Raw genomic sequence first — 19,686 nt, forward strand, 5'->3', positions numbered from 1 at the left:
CTGTATCCCACCGTAGACAGAGTCAGATGCCAGACCCCACTCACAGTGGTGCCCCGCTCATAGGGACCCAGCCTGTTCTCTTGGGTTCATTAGGAGATGAGCTCTCAGATGAGGACTGCAGAGTATTTCATGTGGCCTGCCATGCACGGAGGGCTGGGCACCCCTCAGACACTGTCCTCACTGCGGCTCTCGTTTCTTCCTGGCCCCCTCCTGCAGGTTTGCAGGTAACATGGAGAGGCAGCAGACGGACAACCTGCTCAAGTCCCACGCCAGCGGGACCTACCTGATCAGGGAGCGGCCTGCCGAGGCTGAGCGTTTTGCAATAAGCATCAAGTAAGTGGCGGCTCTGGGCTCAAGGAGACCCATACCCCAATGCTGTTCTGAAGTGGAGACCACCATCCTCTCCACGTCCTGAGCTCGTGGGGTTGGGGTGGACATGTCATCTGTTGCCCAAGTGAGGACATTATTGAGATGAAAGCGGTGCTGAGGGGTCAGGGGGTCTCTACAGGTGTGCTGGGCAGGGCCTGAAACCCTGGCATGCACAGATGGTCCATGTTTACATCAATCCTGGCTGCCCTGTGGGCTGGGTTGGACATTCCTGGGTTACAGGAAGCAGATAAGTTCAGGTACAAGTGGGTGGGTGAGATGCTGTATGAGCTCAGGGATTTCCCAGCAGCCCCACAGATTGAGAGAATGGACCTGTCATGCTGCTGTAAGGCAGCCGGGGGCCTAGGAGGGCGTCTCCTGTGACTACTGCTGCCTTGTGGCTTTGGCAGAGTCTGGGCATCCTCCTGCCCTATGCCCTCTCCCTGGGAGCTGCCTCCTTGTGGGGCTGCAGTTAACTCTCCAAGAGACAGACCCTGATGGGCTGGAGCCCACCAAGCACTGAGCTGGTGGGACATTGCCCACCTGAAAGAAGTTCAGAAAGCCTTCTATGTGCCTGGCCTGCAGGAGGCTAAGATGGGCCTTGCCGACCAGGAGCTGGGGGTGGGGTGCACACACTCATGGCACACATTAAATCCAGGGAGAAACAAGATGGGTGCTGTATGCAGGCCTCACAGAGGACCAGGCAGCCAGGCCACCGTTTGTTTAATGACTGTTTATTACATTAGCTGACTTCCAGATGTTAAACCAACCTTGCATTCCTGGAATGTCCCACTGGGTTGTGGTGTGGAGTCCTTGCTATGTGTCTGGTTTATGTAGATAAATACAGTCATGGGCCACATAATGACATTCCAGTCTGTGAGGGACCCCATATGTGGTGGTGGTCCCATAAGATTATAACGGAGCTGAAAAGTTCCCATGGCCTGGTGACATCACAGCGCAGCCCATTACTCAGGTGAGCATGGTTATGCTGGTGCAAACAAACCTGCAGTGCTGCCAGTCATATAGAAGCGTAGCACAAACAATTCTGCACATACATAGTATGTGATCATTGTAATACGTGAATGTGTGACTGGTTTATGGATTCACTATACAGTGCTTTTTATTTTAGAGCATACTCCTACTCATCAAAAAAATACTTAATTGTAAAACAGCCTCAGGCAAGTCCTTCAGGAGACATTCCAGAAGAAGGCATTGTTGTCGTAGGAGTAAAAACAACAACAAAGAAAAAAACAGGAAAGCTTATAGAATAAGGATACAAAGAAATAAAATATTTTTGTATAGCTGTATAATATGTTTGTGTTTTAAGCTAAGCATTATTACCCAAGATTCAAAAAGTTAACAAAAATTAAGAAGTTCATAAAGTAAAAGAGTGACGGTAAGCTAAGGTTAATTTACGATTGAAGAAAGAATGTTTTAAAAATAAATGTAGTGTAGCCTCAGTGTCCAGCGTTGATAAAGTCTACAGTGGTGCACAGCAATGTCCTAGGCCTTCACATTCACTTACCACTCTCCAGCTCACCCAGAGCAACTTCCAGTCCTGCAAGTTCCAGTCATGATAAGTGCCCCATACAGCTGTCCTGTTTTTTATCTTTTCTACTGTGTTTTTACCATACCTTTTCTAGGTTGACCTCATGGTACAGCTGCCTACAGTATTCAGTAGGTCTGTAGCCCGGGAGCAATAGGCTCCGCCGTCCAGCCTAGGTGTGGGGTGTGCAGTAGGCTCTGCCGTCCAGCCTAGGTGTGGGGTGTGCAGTAGGCTCCGCTGTCCAGCCTAGGTGTGGGGTGTGCAGTAGGCTTCGCCATCCAGCCTAGGTATAGGGTGTGCAGTAGGCTCTGCCGTCCAGCCTAGGTGTGGGGTGTGCAGTAGGCTCTGCCGTCCAGCCTAGGTGTGGGGTGTGCAGTAGGCTCTGCCGTCCAGCCTAGGTGTGGGGTGTGCAGTAGGCTCCGCTGTCCAGCCTAGGTGTGGGGTGTGCGGTAGGCTCCGCCATCCAGCCTAGGTATAGGGTGTGCGGTAGGCTCTGCCGTCCAGCCTAGGTGTGGGGTGTGCAGTAGGCTCCGCCGTCCAGCCTAGGTGTGGGGTGTGCGGTAGGCTCCGCCATCCAGCCTAGGTATGGGGTGTGCGGTAGGCTCTGCCATCCAGCCTAGGTGTGGGGTGTGCGGTAGGCTGCCATCCAGCCTAGGTGTGGGGTGTGCGGTAGGCTCTACCATCCAGCCTAGGTGTGGGGTGTGTGGTAGGCTCCGCCATCCAGCCTAGGTGTGGGGCGTGCAGTAGGCTCCACTATTCAGCTTAGGTATAGGGTGTGCGGTAGGCTCTGCCGTCCAGCCTAGGTGTGGGATGTGCAGTAGGGGATGCCATCCAGGCTTATATAAGTGCACTCTATGGCGTTCGTACAGTGATGGAAGCCCCTGCCTACATCTCTCAGGACAGGTCTCCCTGGTTAAACACCACCTGACTGTATGGGAGAGAGATTTGGTTTGCCAGCTGCTTGCTAAGGATTTCTGCATCCATAGTCATTAGGGACATTGGGCTGTAGTTTTCTTGTGATGTCTGTGTCTGGCAAGGGGGTGGGTGGCATTCAGGGGAGGGATATGGGGGCTCCTCTGTAAGGTCACATTTGAATTGAGACCTGAGGACATAAGGGGACCTTGAGGACAGAAGGAGGTGAGTGGCAGGGGCAGCAGCCGGTGCCGAGGCCCAGACAGGCTTGCTCTCGGCACCTCTGAGGAGCAGGCCTGAGGCCTTGCCAGCCAAGTGGACATGCAGGGAAGGATGTCAGGGGATGTCAGGGCTGGGCTCGGCTGCTCCACAGGGAGGAGGAGAGGCTCCTGGTGCCAAAAAGCAAATGAGCAGAAGCCCAGGACAGGAGGCCTCAGCAGGGCTGGAGGCCAGGAGAGGCGGGGAGCTGAGCAGCCAGGGGTTCCGGGCCCCAAACAAGCAAGGAGGGCAGGCAGGCAGGTGGCAGGAGCTGTGTGGGGCTGGTGGCCCGAAGGGCTGGGGTAGGACAGGGCTGACAGGGAGTGGCCCTAGGGGCCGGGGACGAGGGGCTTTGCTGCAGCAAACACAGAATGAGCCTGGCTGCCAAGGGGGCCGGGGCCGTGTGGCCCTCATGTGGTGACCGCTGGGACCATGTGGCCCTCAAGCAGTGACTGCCGGGGCCGTGTGGCCCTCATGTGGTGACCGCCGGGACCATGTGGCCCTCAAGCAGTGACTGCCGGGGCTGTGTGGCCCTCATGTGGTGACCGCCGGGGCCGTGTGACCCTCATGTGGCGACCTCCGGGGCCGTGTGGCCCTCATGTGGTGACTGCCGGGGCCGTGTGGCCCTCATGTGGTGACCGCCGGGGCCATGTGACCCTCATGTGGTGACCGCCGGGGCCGTGTGGCCCTCATGTGGTGACCGCCGGGGCCGTGTGGCCCTCATGTGGTGACCGCCGGGGCCGTGTGACCCTCATGTGGTGACTGCCGGGGCCGTGTGGCCCTCATGTGGTGACCGCCGGGGCTGTGTGACCCTCATCTGGTGACTGCCGGGGCCATGTGGCCCTCATGCAGCGACCACTGGGACCATGTGTTTGCCCAGGTTCAACGACGAGGTGAAGCACATCAAGGTCGTGGAGAAGGACAACTGGATCCACATCACAGAGGCCAAGAAATTCGACAGCCTCCTGGTAGGTGACTCCCGGCTCCGGCCGGCTCCCACCCCAGCCACAGGGGACAGGTGCTTCCTCCCGGCCCTGAGCGAGTAGCCATGTTTCCTGTGAGGATTGAATCTTCTCAGAGTGGGAAAGATTTAGGGAATTGGTTTTTAAGGCACTAGGACAGCTAGAGCTATGTCACAGCCTTCTGAATTGGGACTTCTGACCTCCAAAGCCTGAGCAAGGTGGTTGACCCTGGTAAACAGTGCAGGGGTGGGGTGGGGGCAGCCCAGGCCACCAGCAGCCCCAGATTCCTCTCGTGCGCATCCTCCTGCGAGAGCAGAAACTGACGTCCAGTGGGGCTTCCAGGTGGGGCCTGGCTGGGTAGCCCTGTTACACATGTATGGCTTCAAACAGCTTCTTCTCTGACTCACCTCCACCCTCCGTCCCAGCCGGAATGCAGTTAGAGGCATAGTCCTTGACATGATTTTAAAGTTATGCCTACATTTTTTTTTCTTAATTACAAAAGTTGTGTATATTGAGAACTCCTGATTAGAGCCCCCAAGCTCTTAGCTTCCCCGCTATGGCCACAGAAAAGCACAAGGTCAAGCAGAAATCCATAATCTCGGGCTGAGCATAGTGGCTCATGCCTATAATCCCTGCACTTTGGGAGGCCGAGGTGGGTGAATCACTTGAGGTCAGGAGTTCGAGACCAGCCTGGCCAACATGGCAAAACCCCATGTCTACAAAAAATACAAAAATTAGCCGGGCATGGTGGCACACACCTGTAGTCCCTGCTACTTGGGAGGCTGAGGCACGAGAATTGTTTGTACCCAGGAGGTGGAGATTGCAGTGAGCCGAGATTGCGCCACTGCACTCCAGCCTGGGTGACAGAGTGAGACTCTGTCTCAAAAAAAAAAAAAAAAAAAAAAAACATAATCCCATCCCCACCTCCAGAAAAAACAAAAGCAGAAACCAATGTTCACATCTCAGTGAGTCCTCAGGACCTCTCTACACACAGCTTAGGTCTGGTTTATATTATATAAATAATAATGCTGGCAATACCCCAGCTGATTTTTAGCCGACTTTTCAAGGCCACAAACATTCACCATTAATGAATCTTTGCCTGGCTGTTGGCCGCATGGCTCTCTGTCACTTGGAGATCCTGTTATTTCTAGAAGCTTGCCCCAAGTGCTGGGTACAGAGTGTTTCCATTTTTTTCCATTATAAAGGCTGTTGCGGTCAGCGTCCTTGCTGGTCAGCCTTGGCATCTTTTGCAGATTATTTTTTCCAGAAACATTTGGGGGAATTGCTGGTACCTTCAAGGTACTGACCACCCACTATGGTCTTGGGGGAAGTGGGGAGTTCTGAGGAGTCCAGGAGGCTAGTCTCCCCCACATGAACCAGGAGGTGGGAGAGGGAGGCCAGGTCACTGGGGGAGGACTTCCTGGAGGTGGCAGCAGCTGTCAGTGAGTGTGTACGCCCTGCAGGAGTTGGTGGAGTACTACCAGTGCCACTCACTCAAGGAGAGCTTCAAGCAGCTGGATACCACACTCAAGTACCCCTACAAGTCCCGGGAACGCTCGGCCTCCAGGGCTTCCAGCCGGTCCCCAGGTAACGCCCCAGCCTAGCCGGCACACCAGCACTCCTCAGAGGGGTCTGCCCTGGCCCACTTCCCAGGGCCCAGATCCTGCCCTTACAGACCCAGGCAAGGAGTCCCACCCTGGGAACACAGCCCCGGCCCCTCCCCCAGCCATCACAGATGCTATCGTGTGGCATCTCCTGGGCCATGTGACAGGCGGGGACTCTGCACCTGCTTAGAATTGCTGCTCTGTGTCTTGGCTCCCTCACCCAGAGACCAGTGGGGGTTGGAGGGGCCAGGTCCAGGCAGAGACCCCTGTGCATGGAGCTGTCACTGGTGGGAGGGAAAAGGGCAGGCCCACCTGTTCCCAGATACCTCCCTATGCCCAGCCCCTGGGCCTCCTCTGTGAGATGCAGCCTGTTTGCAGATCGGACTCCACAGCTCAGAACAGGGAAGGCTACATGGAATCAGGGGCAGGGACAGGCCCCGAACATGCGGCTTCCCGCTCAGGACTCTGTGCAGACTCACCCTACATCCTCCAGCCTGCAGGGACCTGCAGGGCCATGGGTCCCACACAGGCCGAGCTGGACAGGAGAGGAACAGCTGGCCTTAGCACCTGCTGGGTGCCAGGCGAGGGCATGAGAGGAGGTGGTCCCAATTTGCTCTGGAGGACACAGATGCAGAGAGTGGCTCCAGGGTAGCTCAGGTGTGGCCGAGCAGCACCTGTGCCGGGGTGGGGCTTGACAACCCGTGCTGCCCCCTGCCTCCTTTGTCCCCCTGTAGGGCCTCTCCTGCCAAAGGGCCTGCCCCACCCCATGCCCCCCGGCCTGTAGCTGTGCCCACCGTGACTGTGCGTGGATGCCCTGCTGCCCGCCTCACGTTCTCTCTCGCCTCTTTGCAGCTTCCTGTGCTTCCTACAACTTTTCTTTTCTCAGTCCTCAGGGCCTCAGCTTTGCTTCTCAGGGCCCCTCCGCTCCCTTCTGGTCAGGTACCGCTGCTCCCCAGGGCGTGGGGGGACTGGGCCTGTGGCATCTGCCTTGGGAGACCCAGCACGGAGCTGCCCGCTGGCCCCACAGCCCTGCCTGATGTGGCCACAGTTGTCCGCAGTCTGGCGCTGGGTGGAGGGGAGGAAGGGGCTGGGGAGGCCCGGCAGAGGCTGCTGTGGGCACCTGAGGACAAGTCAGGCTTGGCCCCGCCCTTGTCACCACCCACCCCCTGTGGACACGCCCACCCTGATGGCCACTTCCCCAGCCCCGTCCACTGTCATTCCTCCTTGTTCATCAAGAGCTTTGCCTCTGGTAGCAGAAAGCAGGTGGCCACGAGGAGGAGCTGTGGGACCTGGGTGCAGGGAGGAGGGGGTTTCAGTCAGCCCTGACCTCATGGCTTTTGGCTGCCAGAGTCAAAGTCCCTTCCTAGCAGCTGTGTGTGTTTCACCCTCAGCCATGGTCATTATCACCAGTCTATCAGGATTCTGCATCTGGGCCAAGCTGGTTCCACTGGGTTTCTGGTTGGATTTGGGCTCTGGAACTGGGGGACCACTGGAATGATGATGGTCAAAGCCTGGGCACCTGCTCTTGTCCCTAAGAACGTCCTCGTTGTAGGGACTTGGATGTGCTGTGTCCCCAGACCCAGAGGGCAAGGGGCCCTGGGATTGAAGGCCAGTGTGTCCCTCCAGAGCCTTTCTGCTTGACATCCTTCCTCTCTGGGTACAGAGCAGGGTTCTGGGCACCAGGGGAGAGACCCAGCTTGGCCCAAGGGCCTCCTGGATCACTGGTTTGGGCTCCTCCTGCAGCTGTATGACGCTGCCCATCTCCCTCAACAGTGTTCACGCCCCGCGTCATCGGCACGGCTGTGGCCAGGTACAACTTTGCCGCCCGAGACATGAGGGAGCTTTCGCTGCGGGAGGGTGACGTGGTGAGGATCTACAGCCGCATCGGCGGAGACCAAGGCTGGTGGAAGGGCGAGACCAACGGACGGGTGAGTGGCCCCATCCTGAAGGTGCAGGGCTGGCCTCGCTGCAGTCCCCACCTGGTCGGGCTCAGGCAGACGAGCACCACAGCTACGTCCACACCCCAGGCCCTGTCCCAGACACCCTCTGCAATCTCCCTCATCCTCACAGCAGCCCAGAAGGTTGGCATTCACAGGGGGAAACCGAGGCTCCAGATGTTTACCACCAACCCAAGGTCACACAGCCAGGAATCGGCTACAGAGGTCTGATGTGGATCCAGGCTCCTAGGATACCCCCCGACCCTGTTGCATTTTTATTCTGGGCTGCCCTCATAGCTTAACTCGCCAAATGACTTGCAAGTCCCCAAGCTCTGTTTGCAGGAAGGGAGGTCACAACACTGAGGAGGACACGGTGTCCTTGCTGGGCTCCTCCTGCCATTCTCTAAGTCCCCATCTATGCCCTGGTGAGGCAGTTGGGACACACTGTGTCCCTACCCACCCCAGTCCCTTCACACTTTCCCAAGTGCCAGGTGGGCCTAAGAGTGCCCTGACCACCCTAAGATTCTGCATAAGTCCATGGCCTCTTCATCCCAACACCCCATCTGGACCTCTAGCTTTGACCCATGTCTCTCAGTACCTATCCATCCAAGCACCAGAGCTCCCTGTGCCACCAATTAGAAAATGCCCAGCTCTCTCTGTGAGCTGCAAGCTGCACAGGGCAGGTGCACGGGGCTTCAGAGGGCCAGCCAGTTAACCTTGGCTCCCAGTGCTGACCCTTCCATTGTCCAGTGGCCAGAGCCGCTCTGCCTTTACCTATCAGTCTGCCCCTTGCAGGCCCTCAAGTCTGATCCATTTTTTACCCAACTGCCCTGCAGAAGTGTCAAGGCTACTGAGGCTTAGGTAGCCCACCTAGGGGGCTGGGACCACTGGTTCTCAAAGTGGTCCTTGTGTGATTGGCATTAAAAGTGCCTGAAGCTGTAATTTAATAAGCGCATACCTGGGCCCTTTCCCAGATCCAGGTATTTTCTATACAGCATTAAGTTTTAGAACAACTAGTTTGAGTATTACTGGATAATTCCTGTCAATTTGACCTTGTTACCATTATGAAACGTCTCTTCTTTTCTCTGGCATTTATTCTTGCTGTAGTCTCCTTGATCTGCTGTTGTGACACCAGCTTTCTTGGGATTACTGCTTTGTGTGGCATACTATTTTCTTTCATGCTACTTAAACTTTTCTATTTCCTTACATTTAAAATGGATCTCTTATAAATAGTTGGGGAAGCCAGTCTGATCTGACAGTCTTTGGCTTTTAATAGGCATATATAGTCCATTTACATTTAATGTAATTACTGAGCTGTTTGGGTTTAAATTATCTAACTTTATTTTCTAGTTGTCACATCTACTCCTTTTTTCTTCTTTCCTGCCTACTTTTGAATTAATCAATATATTTTTAATTCTACTTCCCCTGCGCTACATTGGTTTGTTAGTTACACACTTTTTTTCTTAAGTGGTAACCTTAAACTAGACATTACCTTAAATGAGTACTTTTTTTACTATTTCCCAGACAATGCAAGGAAGGACCTTGCAACTTTTGATTGTATCCATTTTCCTCCCAACTTTTGTGCAAGTGTCGTCATGTATCTTAATTCTATATATATTCAAACCTTAGAAGACATTGTTTTTGTTTTTTTGTTTTTATTTTATATATATATATTTCTTTTTATTATACTTTAAGTTCTAGGGTACATGTGTACAACGTGCAGGTTTGTTACATGTGTATACATGTGCCATGTTGGTGTGCTGCACCCATTAACTAACTTAATTTACATTAGGTGTATCTCCTAATGCTATCCCTTCCCCCTCCCCCCACCCCACAACAGGCCCCAGTATGTGATGTTCCCCTTCCTGTGTCCAAATGTTCTCATTGTTCAGTTCCCACCTATGAGTGAGAACATGTGGTGTTTGGTTTTTTGTTCTTGCGATAGTTTGCTGAGAATGATGGTTGCCAGCTTCATCCATGTCCCTACAAAGGACATGAACGCATCATTTTTTATGGCTGCATAGTATTCCATGGTGTATATGTGCCACATTTTCTTAATCCAGTCTATCATTGTTGGACATTTGGGTTGGTTCCAAGTCTTTGCTATTGTGAGTAGTGCCACAATAAACATACACTGGAGAGGATGTGGAGAAATAGGAACACTTTTACACTGTTGATGGGACTGTAAACTAGTTCAACTATTGTGGAAGACAGTGTGGCGATTCCTCAGGAATCTAGAACTAGAAATACCATTTGACATTGTTTTTGTTTTGGGCAGTTGTGCTTATTTAGATTCACCCCCTGTTTACCTTTCCCAGGGCTCCCCATTTCCTCCTGCATTATCGTATTTCCACCCAACACCATTTCCCTGCTGCTCGACATCCCTTCTCTTTCATATTTTTTAAAGTGTATCTGCTATTAATGAATTCTCAGTTTCTTTTGAATCTAAAACCATCCTTATTCACTTTCTTTTTAAATATTCACATTGTAAAATGTTTGTAACTTATAATTTTGAAACAAAATTTCAAACGTAAAATTTCAACTTAAAAGTGTCAGTAACCTGCCCAGATTTACCAATTGTGAATGTTTTGCCCTATTTGCTTTATCATTTGCACTGTGTGTGTGTATGTTTGTCTATTTCTCTCTAACTCATTTGAGAGTAAATTGCAGAAATGGTATTTCTTTACCCCTAAGTATTTCCTAAGACCAAGGACATTCCCCTTTGATATAGATACAATTATCTAATCCACTGTCCATATTCAAATCTTACCAGTCATCCCAATCATGTCTTCTCTAGCTCTTCTCTCCTAGTCCTGGATCCAATCCAGGATCATGAATTGCATTGACTTGCTATGATCCTTAACTGTCTTTAATCTGGAATATTCCTCAGCCTTTCTCTGCCTTACATGACTTTTACATTTTTGAAGAGTTTTGAGCCAACTATTTTTATAGGATATCTCTCAATTTAGGTTTGTTTGATGTTTCTTCATGATTAGATTGAGGTTCCATTGGCAACACCACAGTGGGGACGTTGGCACTTTCTCAGTGCCGTAGTGTCCTGTTAGGAGATGAATTATGCCAGTTTGTCTCATTATTTGTGATATTAACTTTGGTCATGTGTTTGAGATTATATTTGCTATGTTCTTTTGTGGTGAAGTTACTGTTGACTGTAATTAGCAAGTAATTTTCAGGGTAATACTTTGAGGTTAGGTAAATATCCTATTCCTCTTCAAACTTTCATGTACTAGTTTTATCTTCCCTTGATGAATTTTATCTATTCTATTATTTCTATTATGGCTGAAAAATAGTGATTTTTTTGATTATCTGTAGATATTAGTTGGCATTCTACTGTAAGGAAAACCTTCTTTTCTCCTGTACTTATTCATTCTCCCCCAGGAATCAGTCATTTTTCCAAGGAGACCTAGTTCCATTTTGTGAGGAGTTGTTTTGAGTTCAATTTTGAAGTTCATTTGAAGTTTTGAGTTCATTTTAAGTTCATTTTGAAGTTTTGAGTTCATTTTACCATAATGTGCCTAGGTGTGATTTTCTCTTTATTTATTTTGCTTAGGATTTGCAGAGATTTTTCTGAACCTGTGGCTTGATATCCATCACTTTTGGAAATTTCTCAGCCAGAATAGTATCTGCAGACAGCGTGCCTGTTGCGTTTTCTCTCTTTTCTCCTTGTAGGACTTCATTCACATGGATGTTAGAACTTTTTACCGTGGCCTTATATTATTTCCACAATTTTATGTGTTTTTCATCCTTTTTTCTCTCTGGTTTTCTATCTAGTCACTTTTTAGTGACCTATCTTACAGTTTGTCTTCTCTTCTGCTTTGTCTAAATCCCTCTATTGGATTCTTCATTTCATTCATTGTATTTTTCATTTCTAGGATTTCTATTTGATTTCTGATTTAGGTTCTCTGGTAAAATTGTCTGCCTTTTCATCCATTTTCTTAAACATACGAATTAGAGTTATTTATCTGCCCTGACAGATGACCTCAGTACCTGTGGGTTGATTTCTACTACCTGCTTTTTCTGTTGGTTTTTGTCGTTTGGTCCTGACTGAATGCCAAGCTTGTGTATTAAGAAAAAACTGTAGTTGTTCTGGGTGATGTTCTTTTCCTAAGGAGGATTTGCTTTTTTTCTGACTGGCAGCTGGAGAGTGGGCAGATTATCTTAGACTGGCCAAGGGTGGTGTTTTTCTGGTTTGCTCTTATTCCCAGGCAATGGTTCCACCAGGTCCTTCTGAGAACTCTGGACTTCCGAAGGGCCCCCATCTTCATGAGTCTCTACTTGCCCCCACCCCAACACAGACATGCACACACCTGCTTACACACACACACACACACACAGACACGATCTTGCCATCTTTTTCAGATTGGCTGGTTTCCTTCAACGTACGTAGAAGAGGAGGGCATCCAGTGATGGCAGGAACGTGGACAAGACTCGCAGATTTTCTTGAGAGAGTCACTCCAGCCCTGAAGTCTGTCTCTAGCTCCTCTGTGACTCAGAGGGGAAATACCAACCTCCCAGTCTTCCACCACCCACAGGGATAGGGAGGGTGTTGAGAATCCTAAACTCGAACCGTTTCACTGTCAGCCTGCCCTCGGCGACCCATCACTGGGTATGCTATTGTACATAGAGGAAACCTGGTCTAGCCCCACCCAGAGCGCAGAGGAGGGGGCACCAGCAGCGCTGCGAGCCAGGCTCTGGGTGGCAGTTGAGGCCAGAAGCCCATCGCCTGCCCCCGTCCAACTGAGATGGCGTTCAGGAGCCTAGGTTTGAACAGCAGATGCTGTCCCAGGAAGGGCTAGGGACAGCAGAGGGGACCTGCCCCCAGCCCCTCTGCTCAGGCCCTGGACTCAGCCTTGCCTGTCTTTTCCTGCTGCTCCCAGGGGGAGGTGTCAGGCCTCGGGAGGCAGACGGGACCAGAGCCAGGCTGTTCACTGTGGGCCCACTTGCCCCACTGCGCTAGGGCGCAGGAGGAGAGAGCACTGTGGTCGCCCTCTGCAGCCACTCTGGCTCCCCAGACTTCCCTGACTCCCCCACTCCCCTCCATGCCAGGGGCACACCCAGACCCCACAGGGCAGGCCCCTCTCTTGGAAGGGGCCTTTGGAATGATGAAATTCCAACCCTGCTCCCCGGTCAGCGGTACCGTTTCCTGCCCTCTCTGAGAGGCCCTTTCTGGAGTCCTGGGAAGGTGTCTGCCTGGCCCCACTGCCAGGTCAGTACATCTTTTGTAAAAACCCTGAAATGGGCAGGGAAGAAAACAGGGATTTCCCCTCTCTAGATCCCTGCCGGGTCCCTCTCCAGGAGGCCCCTCTGCTCTCCTGCAGGGTGGTCCCTGAGGGTCTGCCCAGCCTTGGCACGAGAGGTTGGTTCCAGCCCCTGGCAGGGCTTCCTTTCAAGGGCCCCTGCAGCCTACAAACTGGGCCTTGGGCAACTCAAAATAAGTGCTCTTGGGGGTGGCTCTACCCCATTACCTCCCCCAGCCACAACTCCCGGCCTTTGACCTCTGGCTGGGTTAGCCAGACCCTGGTTTCTCTACCCTGATATTGCATGAAACCTGGTAACGGTGTCTCCCTCCCAGCTCCTTGCCAAAGCCTCTGTTGAGACCTGGGCTTCCTGTAGCCCCTTCTCCCTCTGGCCAGCTGCACAGCCTGTGGGAGGTGCCCGGCCCAGGTTGGGTGTTGGAGAGGCTGGTCCCTGCTGTGGGTGGCACTGGGGACCTAGAGGCTCTTTCTGAGGTTGGCCTTGTGGCCTCTGGGGTGTAGGGAAGAGGCGGGAGGAGTCATGGGGATGGGGAGCGGCAGGGGGAGAGAGGGGCCCCCGACAAAGGCTTGGGAAATGAGGGGAGGTGGAGGCAGGGCAGGGGAAGCAAAGAGTCGGCCTGGGAGAGAGCACCCTGGGGCCTCCGTGTCGGGGTACACCCAGCACTTTGCGCCCTGCGGCCCGGCAGGCGCCAAAGATGGCGGGGAGGAAGCCAGCAGCCCCTGTGTTTACTGTCGTCAGAAAGGCCTTGTGTTTTGGTTTGGGGTTTTTGTTTTGTTTGTGTTTTGTTTGGCTTGTTTGTTTTTTAAGGGGAAAAATGTTTGTAATTATTTCCTCCAAATCTCCCATTATATATCTGTGAATAATAAGAGATTTTATAATAGCAAGAAAATGATGTATATTTTAGTTTGTTGACAAATAAGTCATCATGATCACAAAGGACACTGAGAAAAATAATTTAGAACCCTGGTTTTTGTGAATTTTTTTTGTTTTGTGTTTGTTTGTTTGTTTGTTTTGAGATTTGTATTTGGTCTGGTTTGGTTTTTGCACTGCACTAAGGCAGTAAGGTTGGAGGGCTGGGTGCAGCCTGAGAGTCCGATGGTTTTCAGCAGGAGACGGGGTGTCCCCTGCAGGGGGCTAAACTGCAGGGGCCTGAGATTAGCTGTGAACATGTGGGAGCCCGATGCATGCGGGTCAGGGATCTGGGGGCCCCCGCAGTTGGCGGCAACCCCAAATGGACACAAACTGTACACTTGCCAATGGGTTTTTTTGAGACCATGGTTTTTACTTGCAAATAAACCTGAGTTCTTTTCTGCGGGAGTCGTCAGCCTTTCGTGCCAGGGGAGGAGGGAATGGCTGGATTCTTCCACCTAAGTCCAGCAGGGTCTGTCTGACTGGGGTGCTTAGATCTCAGGGTGGCCCATCTTCAGCAGGGTCTGAGAGATATGGAGGTAATGGTGCCATGGCCACCTCCCGGCTGGCACAGCACCGTGGGTTTCCCGTGCGGTGCCCTGGAATTCTCCAGGTGGCATTGGGCATACAAATGGGATTCTAATTCCTGCCCCATCGCTTGGGTACCTCCTAAGCCCCTGTTTCTTTACATGTATATTGAAGATAAAAGTAGCCTCAGTGCAGTGGCACACACCTGTCATTCTAGCACTCTGGGAGGCTGAGGTGAGAGGATGGCTTGAGCCCAGAAAGTTGAGACCAGCCTGGGCAACATGGCGAGACCCTGTCTCTACAACATTTTTTTTTTTAATAGTTGGACATATGGTGGTGCACATCTGTGGTCCCAGCTTCTTGGGAGGGTGAGGTGGGAGGACCGCTTGAGCCCAGGAGGTCGAGGCTGCAGTGAGCTGTGATTGCACCACTGTACTCCAGCCTGGGCAACAGAGCAAGACTCTGAATCTAAGAAAAAAAAAAAACTCTCCATTTTGGTGGGTTCTGTGGTGTATGATAGAGAAAACCAAAATAGAAAATGAGAGATTTATTTCTCCTTCCCCTCATGGAGGACCGTCCAGAGGCAGCAGCTCCTTTGCCTTGCCCTGGTCCCCGAATCATCAGGAACCCTGGCTCCCCCCTCCCTGATCCCCTGGCCTCAGGGGGCTCCTCTTTCCTGATTCCCCGTCCTCAGAGGCTCCGCCCTCTCTGATCCTGCGTCCTCAATGGCTCCTCCTTCCTGATCCCCCATTCTCAGAAGCTCCTCCTTCCTGATCCCTCGTCCTCAGAGGCTCCTCCTCTCTGATCTCCCGTCCTCGGCATGCCCTTGCCTCCTTGTGGCTGCCTCGTGGTCCACGGTGGCTGCTGGAGCTCCTGCCACAGGGCCATGAGAGAGGACAGAGATACCCTTACAGCTCTGGCCAGTGCTTGGTCAGAAAACAGCCCATTTTCTAGAGGTGGAAACTGAGGCTGAGATATATGAAGTGACTCATCCAAGGTCACACGTGGCCCTTGCGCAGCTCGGTCTGATGCCGGAGCCCATGTTTCTGTTTGGTCAGCACCCAGCTCCTAAGCGATGACTTTCTGCCTCTCTGGCCAGCCCCTGGGTCTCCCACCCTTCCTGCAGACTGGACCCTGGCCAGCCTTCACCCCACTGAGGCTGCAGGGAGGCGAACCGGATGGGCAGGGTGAAAATGCCCCCTTCTCCAGGAGCTTCCAACCCCGGGAACCTCTCCCTTGGGCCAAGCCTTCTCCCGGACGTGCAGGCTGGACCATGCCCATCTGACCCGCCCTCGCCCCCATTCACCGGTACGACAGCCGAGTGCCCAGGAGGGACCACTTCCCAGGGCCGGCCCCACCCTCCTCACGCAGCCCTCCCTGCTGCTCCTGGCCCCCTGGGGGTGGCAGGCAGGTGTGGGTACAGGGCGACCCCTGGACAGCTGACCGTGGAGTGGGTGTCCCAGGCTGGTGATCAGAAGGCTGAATCAGGGAGAAGTGATGAGGCCTTGCATTCTGAGAGAAAATAAAATAGCTCCCATTTACTGAGTGTTTTCTTCTACCAGGCATGGGGGCTCTGGGCGAGCACATCCCTCCCTTTCCTCCGTCCTTGCCCTCCCTCCGTCCCTGCCCTCCCTCCGTCCCTGCCCTCCCTCCGTCCCTGCCCTCCGTCTGTCCCTCCCCTCGCTCCACCTCTCCCCTATCTCCCTCCCTCCCCTAGCTCCATTCCTCCCGGTGTTCCGGTGTTCCGGTTTTCCGTCCCTGCCCTGCTCCGTCCCTCCCCCTCGCTCCGCCCCTCCCCTCGCTCCACCCCTCCCCTAGCTCCATTCCTCCCGTTGTTCCGTCCCTGCCCCGCTCCGTCCCTCCCCCTCGCTCCGCCCCTCCCCTCGCTCCGTTCCTCCCCTTGTTCCTTCCCTGCCCTCGCCCTGTCCTGGTTGGCTCAGGCTGCTGTGACCGCTGTGGCTCAGGCCCCAGACCCGGCTGCCTCAACTCTGAAATCTTTCGCACTGTTCTGAGGCTGGAAGTTGGAGTGCAGTACGGGAGGTCGTTGGTTCCTCCTGAGGCCTCTGCACGCTCATCCGAGGTCTCTCCCTCTTCTCATGGGGACCCCGTCCTCTTGGATTAGGGCCCACCCTCAGGACCTCGTGTCACCTCACTTCTTCAGAGTCCTCAGAGTCAACATTTGCAGCAAGTTCTCCAGGATGGCTTTGCAGCAAGGATCACTTCCACTCACTCCACAATCCTAGCGAGGGCCCACTCTATGCCTTTTTGATGCCCGGGAGGAAACCAAACGGAAAAGCCGCGGCCCGGGAAGCTGATATGTTGGGGGTGGGGAGGGGTGGGGGGAGAATTGAGGCAGCTCTGGATTGTTTTTCTTTCTGCTCCTTTTCTCTCTGCCCCTGCTTGTCCCTCTCCCGCCCCTTTCCCTGAATGTGTTGCAATTTTCTGCAGGACTCATACAATTCCTACTTGACCCACTTTAGGTGTTTTCTTTTCTTTCTTTTAAGAGATAAGGTCTCACTCTGTCACCCAGGCTGGAGTGCAGTAGCCCAGTCCTAGCTCACTGCAGCCTCACGGTCCTGGACTCAAGCAATCCTCCCGCCTCAGCCTCCCAAGTAGTTGAGACTGCAGGCATGTGCCGCCCTGCCCAGCTAATTTTTTTGTTTAATTTTTTGTAGAGGTGGGGTGTTGCTGCTTCACCCAGCCTGGTCTTGAACTCCTGGCCTCGAATGACTTTCCCACCTTGGCCTCCCAAAAAACCGAGATTATACGTGTGAGCCATCGCACCCAGCCTAGGTGTTTTCTTTTATCTATTAAGTGTTGCAAAAAATGTGAATTTTGTGCTTGTGCTGCATTTTCTCATTTATCCAATCAATTTTTATTGATTCCTTACCTGAGATTCAACGTTGAACAAGACCAACAAGGTCTCAGCCAGTTTCTAGTGGCATATCAGGCTGAGCCAACATGGAGGCCTCTCTCCCTCCACTGCCAACACAGAAATCCTTGAAAAAAACCATGCATAAGGCATAGCTGAGCTGGAAAGAAGGGCCCATTCCAGAAAAAGAGAAATCGAAACCCGAGGAGATATTGGGAGCTAACCCCGGGGCAGTCTCCAGGGTCTTGGCTCCTCTGAGCCTGGGACCGGTTCCAACACTCTCCTGGCATTGGGAGCCACAGTTGCAGATCCCCCGAGGCCAGAAGCCAGCACTGGGCCCCCTGCATAAAGTTAAGCATCTCAGAGAACCCCCGTTGTGCAGAGGAGACTGACACACATGGATAGTTGGGAGTGTCTGGAAAATAAAGCCAAAATCATGGAGAAGGATAAATGTTTTAAAATATTTTTTAAAGTTTACAGAAACAGAATAAAAAGGCACGCCATACCCCACGCCAAATGAACCAAGAATGGTTAACCTTGGAGTTCAAAGATAAAAAGTAATCCACTGGGCATCCGAGCAGAAAGAACAAGTCTCTAAGGAGAAAAAAAACCAATGAGGTTTGCTTTAGACATTACCCTGGTAACACTCAACATTACCCCAGTAACACTAGACATTACCCCCGTAACACTCAATGCTAGAAGGCAATGAACAATTCGCACAAGGTCTTTGTGGCAAGAGAGACCCAAGAGTTTGATGCTCAAATAGTTGCTCACTTGTCAGGCAGCATGTAAGGCATTGCCGCATGTAAAGACTCGGGCGGCCCAGCGGGGTGGCTCAAGCCTGTAATCCCAGCACTTTGGGAGGTGGAGGCGGGTGAATCACTTGAGGTCAGGAGTTCGAGACCAGCCTGGCCAACATGGCAAAACCCCTTCTTTACTAAAAATACAAAAATTAGCTGGGCGTGGTGGCGGGCGCCTGTAATCCCAGCTACTCCGAGGCTGAGGCAGCAGAATGGCGTGAACCCGAGAGGCGGAGGTTGCAGTGAGCTGAGATTGCACCACTGCACTCCAGCCTGGGCAACAGAGTGAGACTCCATCTCAAAAAAAAAAAAAAAAAAAAAAGACTCAGGCTGTTACTCAGGGGAGCACTTGTTAGAACAATGACCAGGGGCAAACCCCGGCTGGATGACTGGGAAGCTGCCCCAGTGTGGAACTGGAATCTCTGGAAACACGTCTTTTTTTTTTTTTTTTTAATCAAACAAAAGAGATTTCTAAGTTTTTTGCGTTCCTTAGAAGTGAGGGCTTTGTCAAACATTTTTATCTACTCTGGGAAATGCACAATGATTAGAAAAGTCCATGTCATAATAGTTTCCTTTTTTCTTTGAGACGGAGTCTCACTCTGTCACCCAGGCCAGAGTGCAGTGGCACAACCTCAGTTCACTGCAGCCTCCGCCTCCCGGGTTCAAGTGATTCTCCTCCCTCAGCCTCCCAAGTAGCTGGGATTACAGGCGCCCGCCACCACGCCTGGCTAGTTTTTGTGTTTTTAGTAGAGATGGGGTTTCACCATCTTGGCCAGGCTGGTCTTGAACTCCTAACCTCGTGATCTGCCTGCCTCGGCCTCCAAAAGTGCTGGGATTACAGGCGTGAACCACCTCCCCCGGCCATCATAGTAATTTTCCAAACTTCTAGTAGTACTCCAAAACCTTGAAAGTACTCCAGAACATCATAGTAGTACTCCAAAACCTCGAAAACAGACAGCTTGGAATAGCTTAAGAAGTATAACCTGAAGATTTTAAAATGTCAGAAATTAGCCTTTTATAAATTGTGCAGAATATTTATTTTTATAAAAAAAAGATGATGTTTTCTGGACACATAGGTATTTAGATTACTTCTACCCTGCAAGACTCTCGTGAAAATAAAACAAATAGAAAAGGAGAAACAAGTCAAAGGGAAGAAAGGAAAAGCTGGTTTACAGCATGTGAATTACTTCTGGACGCTCTGGTTCTTGAACGGGCCTATGCAGCCTCCTCTGTGTATCTGAGCATTCCATGTCTTCAATACCAGATTTGAAAGAAAGAAATTGGAGAAAGCACAGAAACAAGTCCTCAACGCAGTGGAAGAGGTGGTGCTGCCAGGCAGCTGTGGTAAGCCCTGCAGAAGGCAATCACGAATGTAAAGAAGTATAGTGAGTTCTTAGACCTGTTGCTTTGATGTCCATTTTGAATCTCACACCAGAAGCAGGGTTCGGTCACCCTCGACACGGTTTACAGTTTTTTTATTGTTTTTGTTTCTGTTTTTGAGACGGAGTCTCGCTCTGTTGCCCAGGCTGGAGTGCAGTGGCACGATCTCGGCTCAATGCAACCTCTGCCTCCTAGGTTCAAGCGATTCTCCTGCCTCAGCCTCCCAAGTGGCTGCGATTACAGGCATCCGCCACCACCCCCAGCTAATTTTTGTATTTTTAGTAGAGATGGGGTTTCACCATGTTGGCCAGGCTGGTCTCGAACTCCTGACATCAGGT

At 52.0% G+C, this 19,686-nt stretch overlaps 1 protein-coding gene across 3 annotated transcripts in view; it reads left to right on the forward strand.

Annotated features, from left to right (window-relative positions):
• Positions 1–14,176, forward strand: part of VAV2 (vav guanine nucleotide exchange factor 2) — a 223,811-nt gene extending 209,635 nt beyond the window's left edge. For 2 of the 3 annotated variants that reach the window (XM_055270455.2, XM_055270456.2), the window contains 6 exons: positions 217–333; positions 3,963–4,050; positions 5,508–5,631; positions 6,501–6,587; positions 7,422–7,576; positions 11,963–14,176. In XM_055270455.2, coding sequence (XP_055126430.1) covers positions 217–333; positions 3,963–4,050; positions 5,508–5,631; positions 6,501–6,587; positions 7,422–7,576; positions 11,963–12,010 — 619 coding nt within the window. In that variant the 3' untranslated portion in view covers positions 12,011–14,176. The remainder of the gene's footprint in view (positions 1–216; positions 334–3,962; positions 4,051–5,507; positions 5,632–6,500; positions 6,588–7,421; positions 7,577–11,962) is intronic. The other variant, XM_055270457.2, reaches the window with a different exon arrangement.
• Positions 14,177–19,686: the final 5,510 nt, after the last annotated feature.

Source organism: Symphalangus syndactylus, chromosome 3 (genome assembly GCF_028878055.3).
Source record: "Symphalangus syndactylus isolate Jambi chromosome 3, NHGRI_mSymSyn1-v2.1_pri, whole genome shotgun sequence".
Classification (NCBI taxonomy): domain Eukaryota; kingdom Metazoa; phylum Chordata; class Mammalia; order Primates; family Hylobatidae; genus Symphalangus; species Symphalangus syndactylus.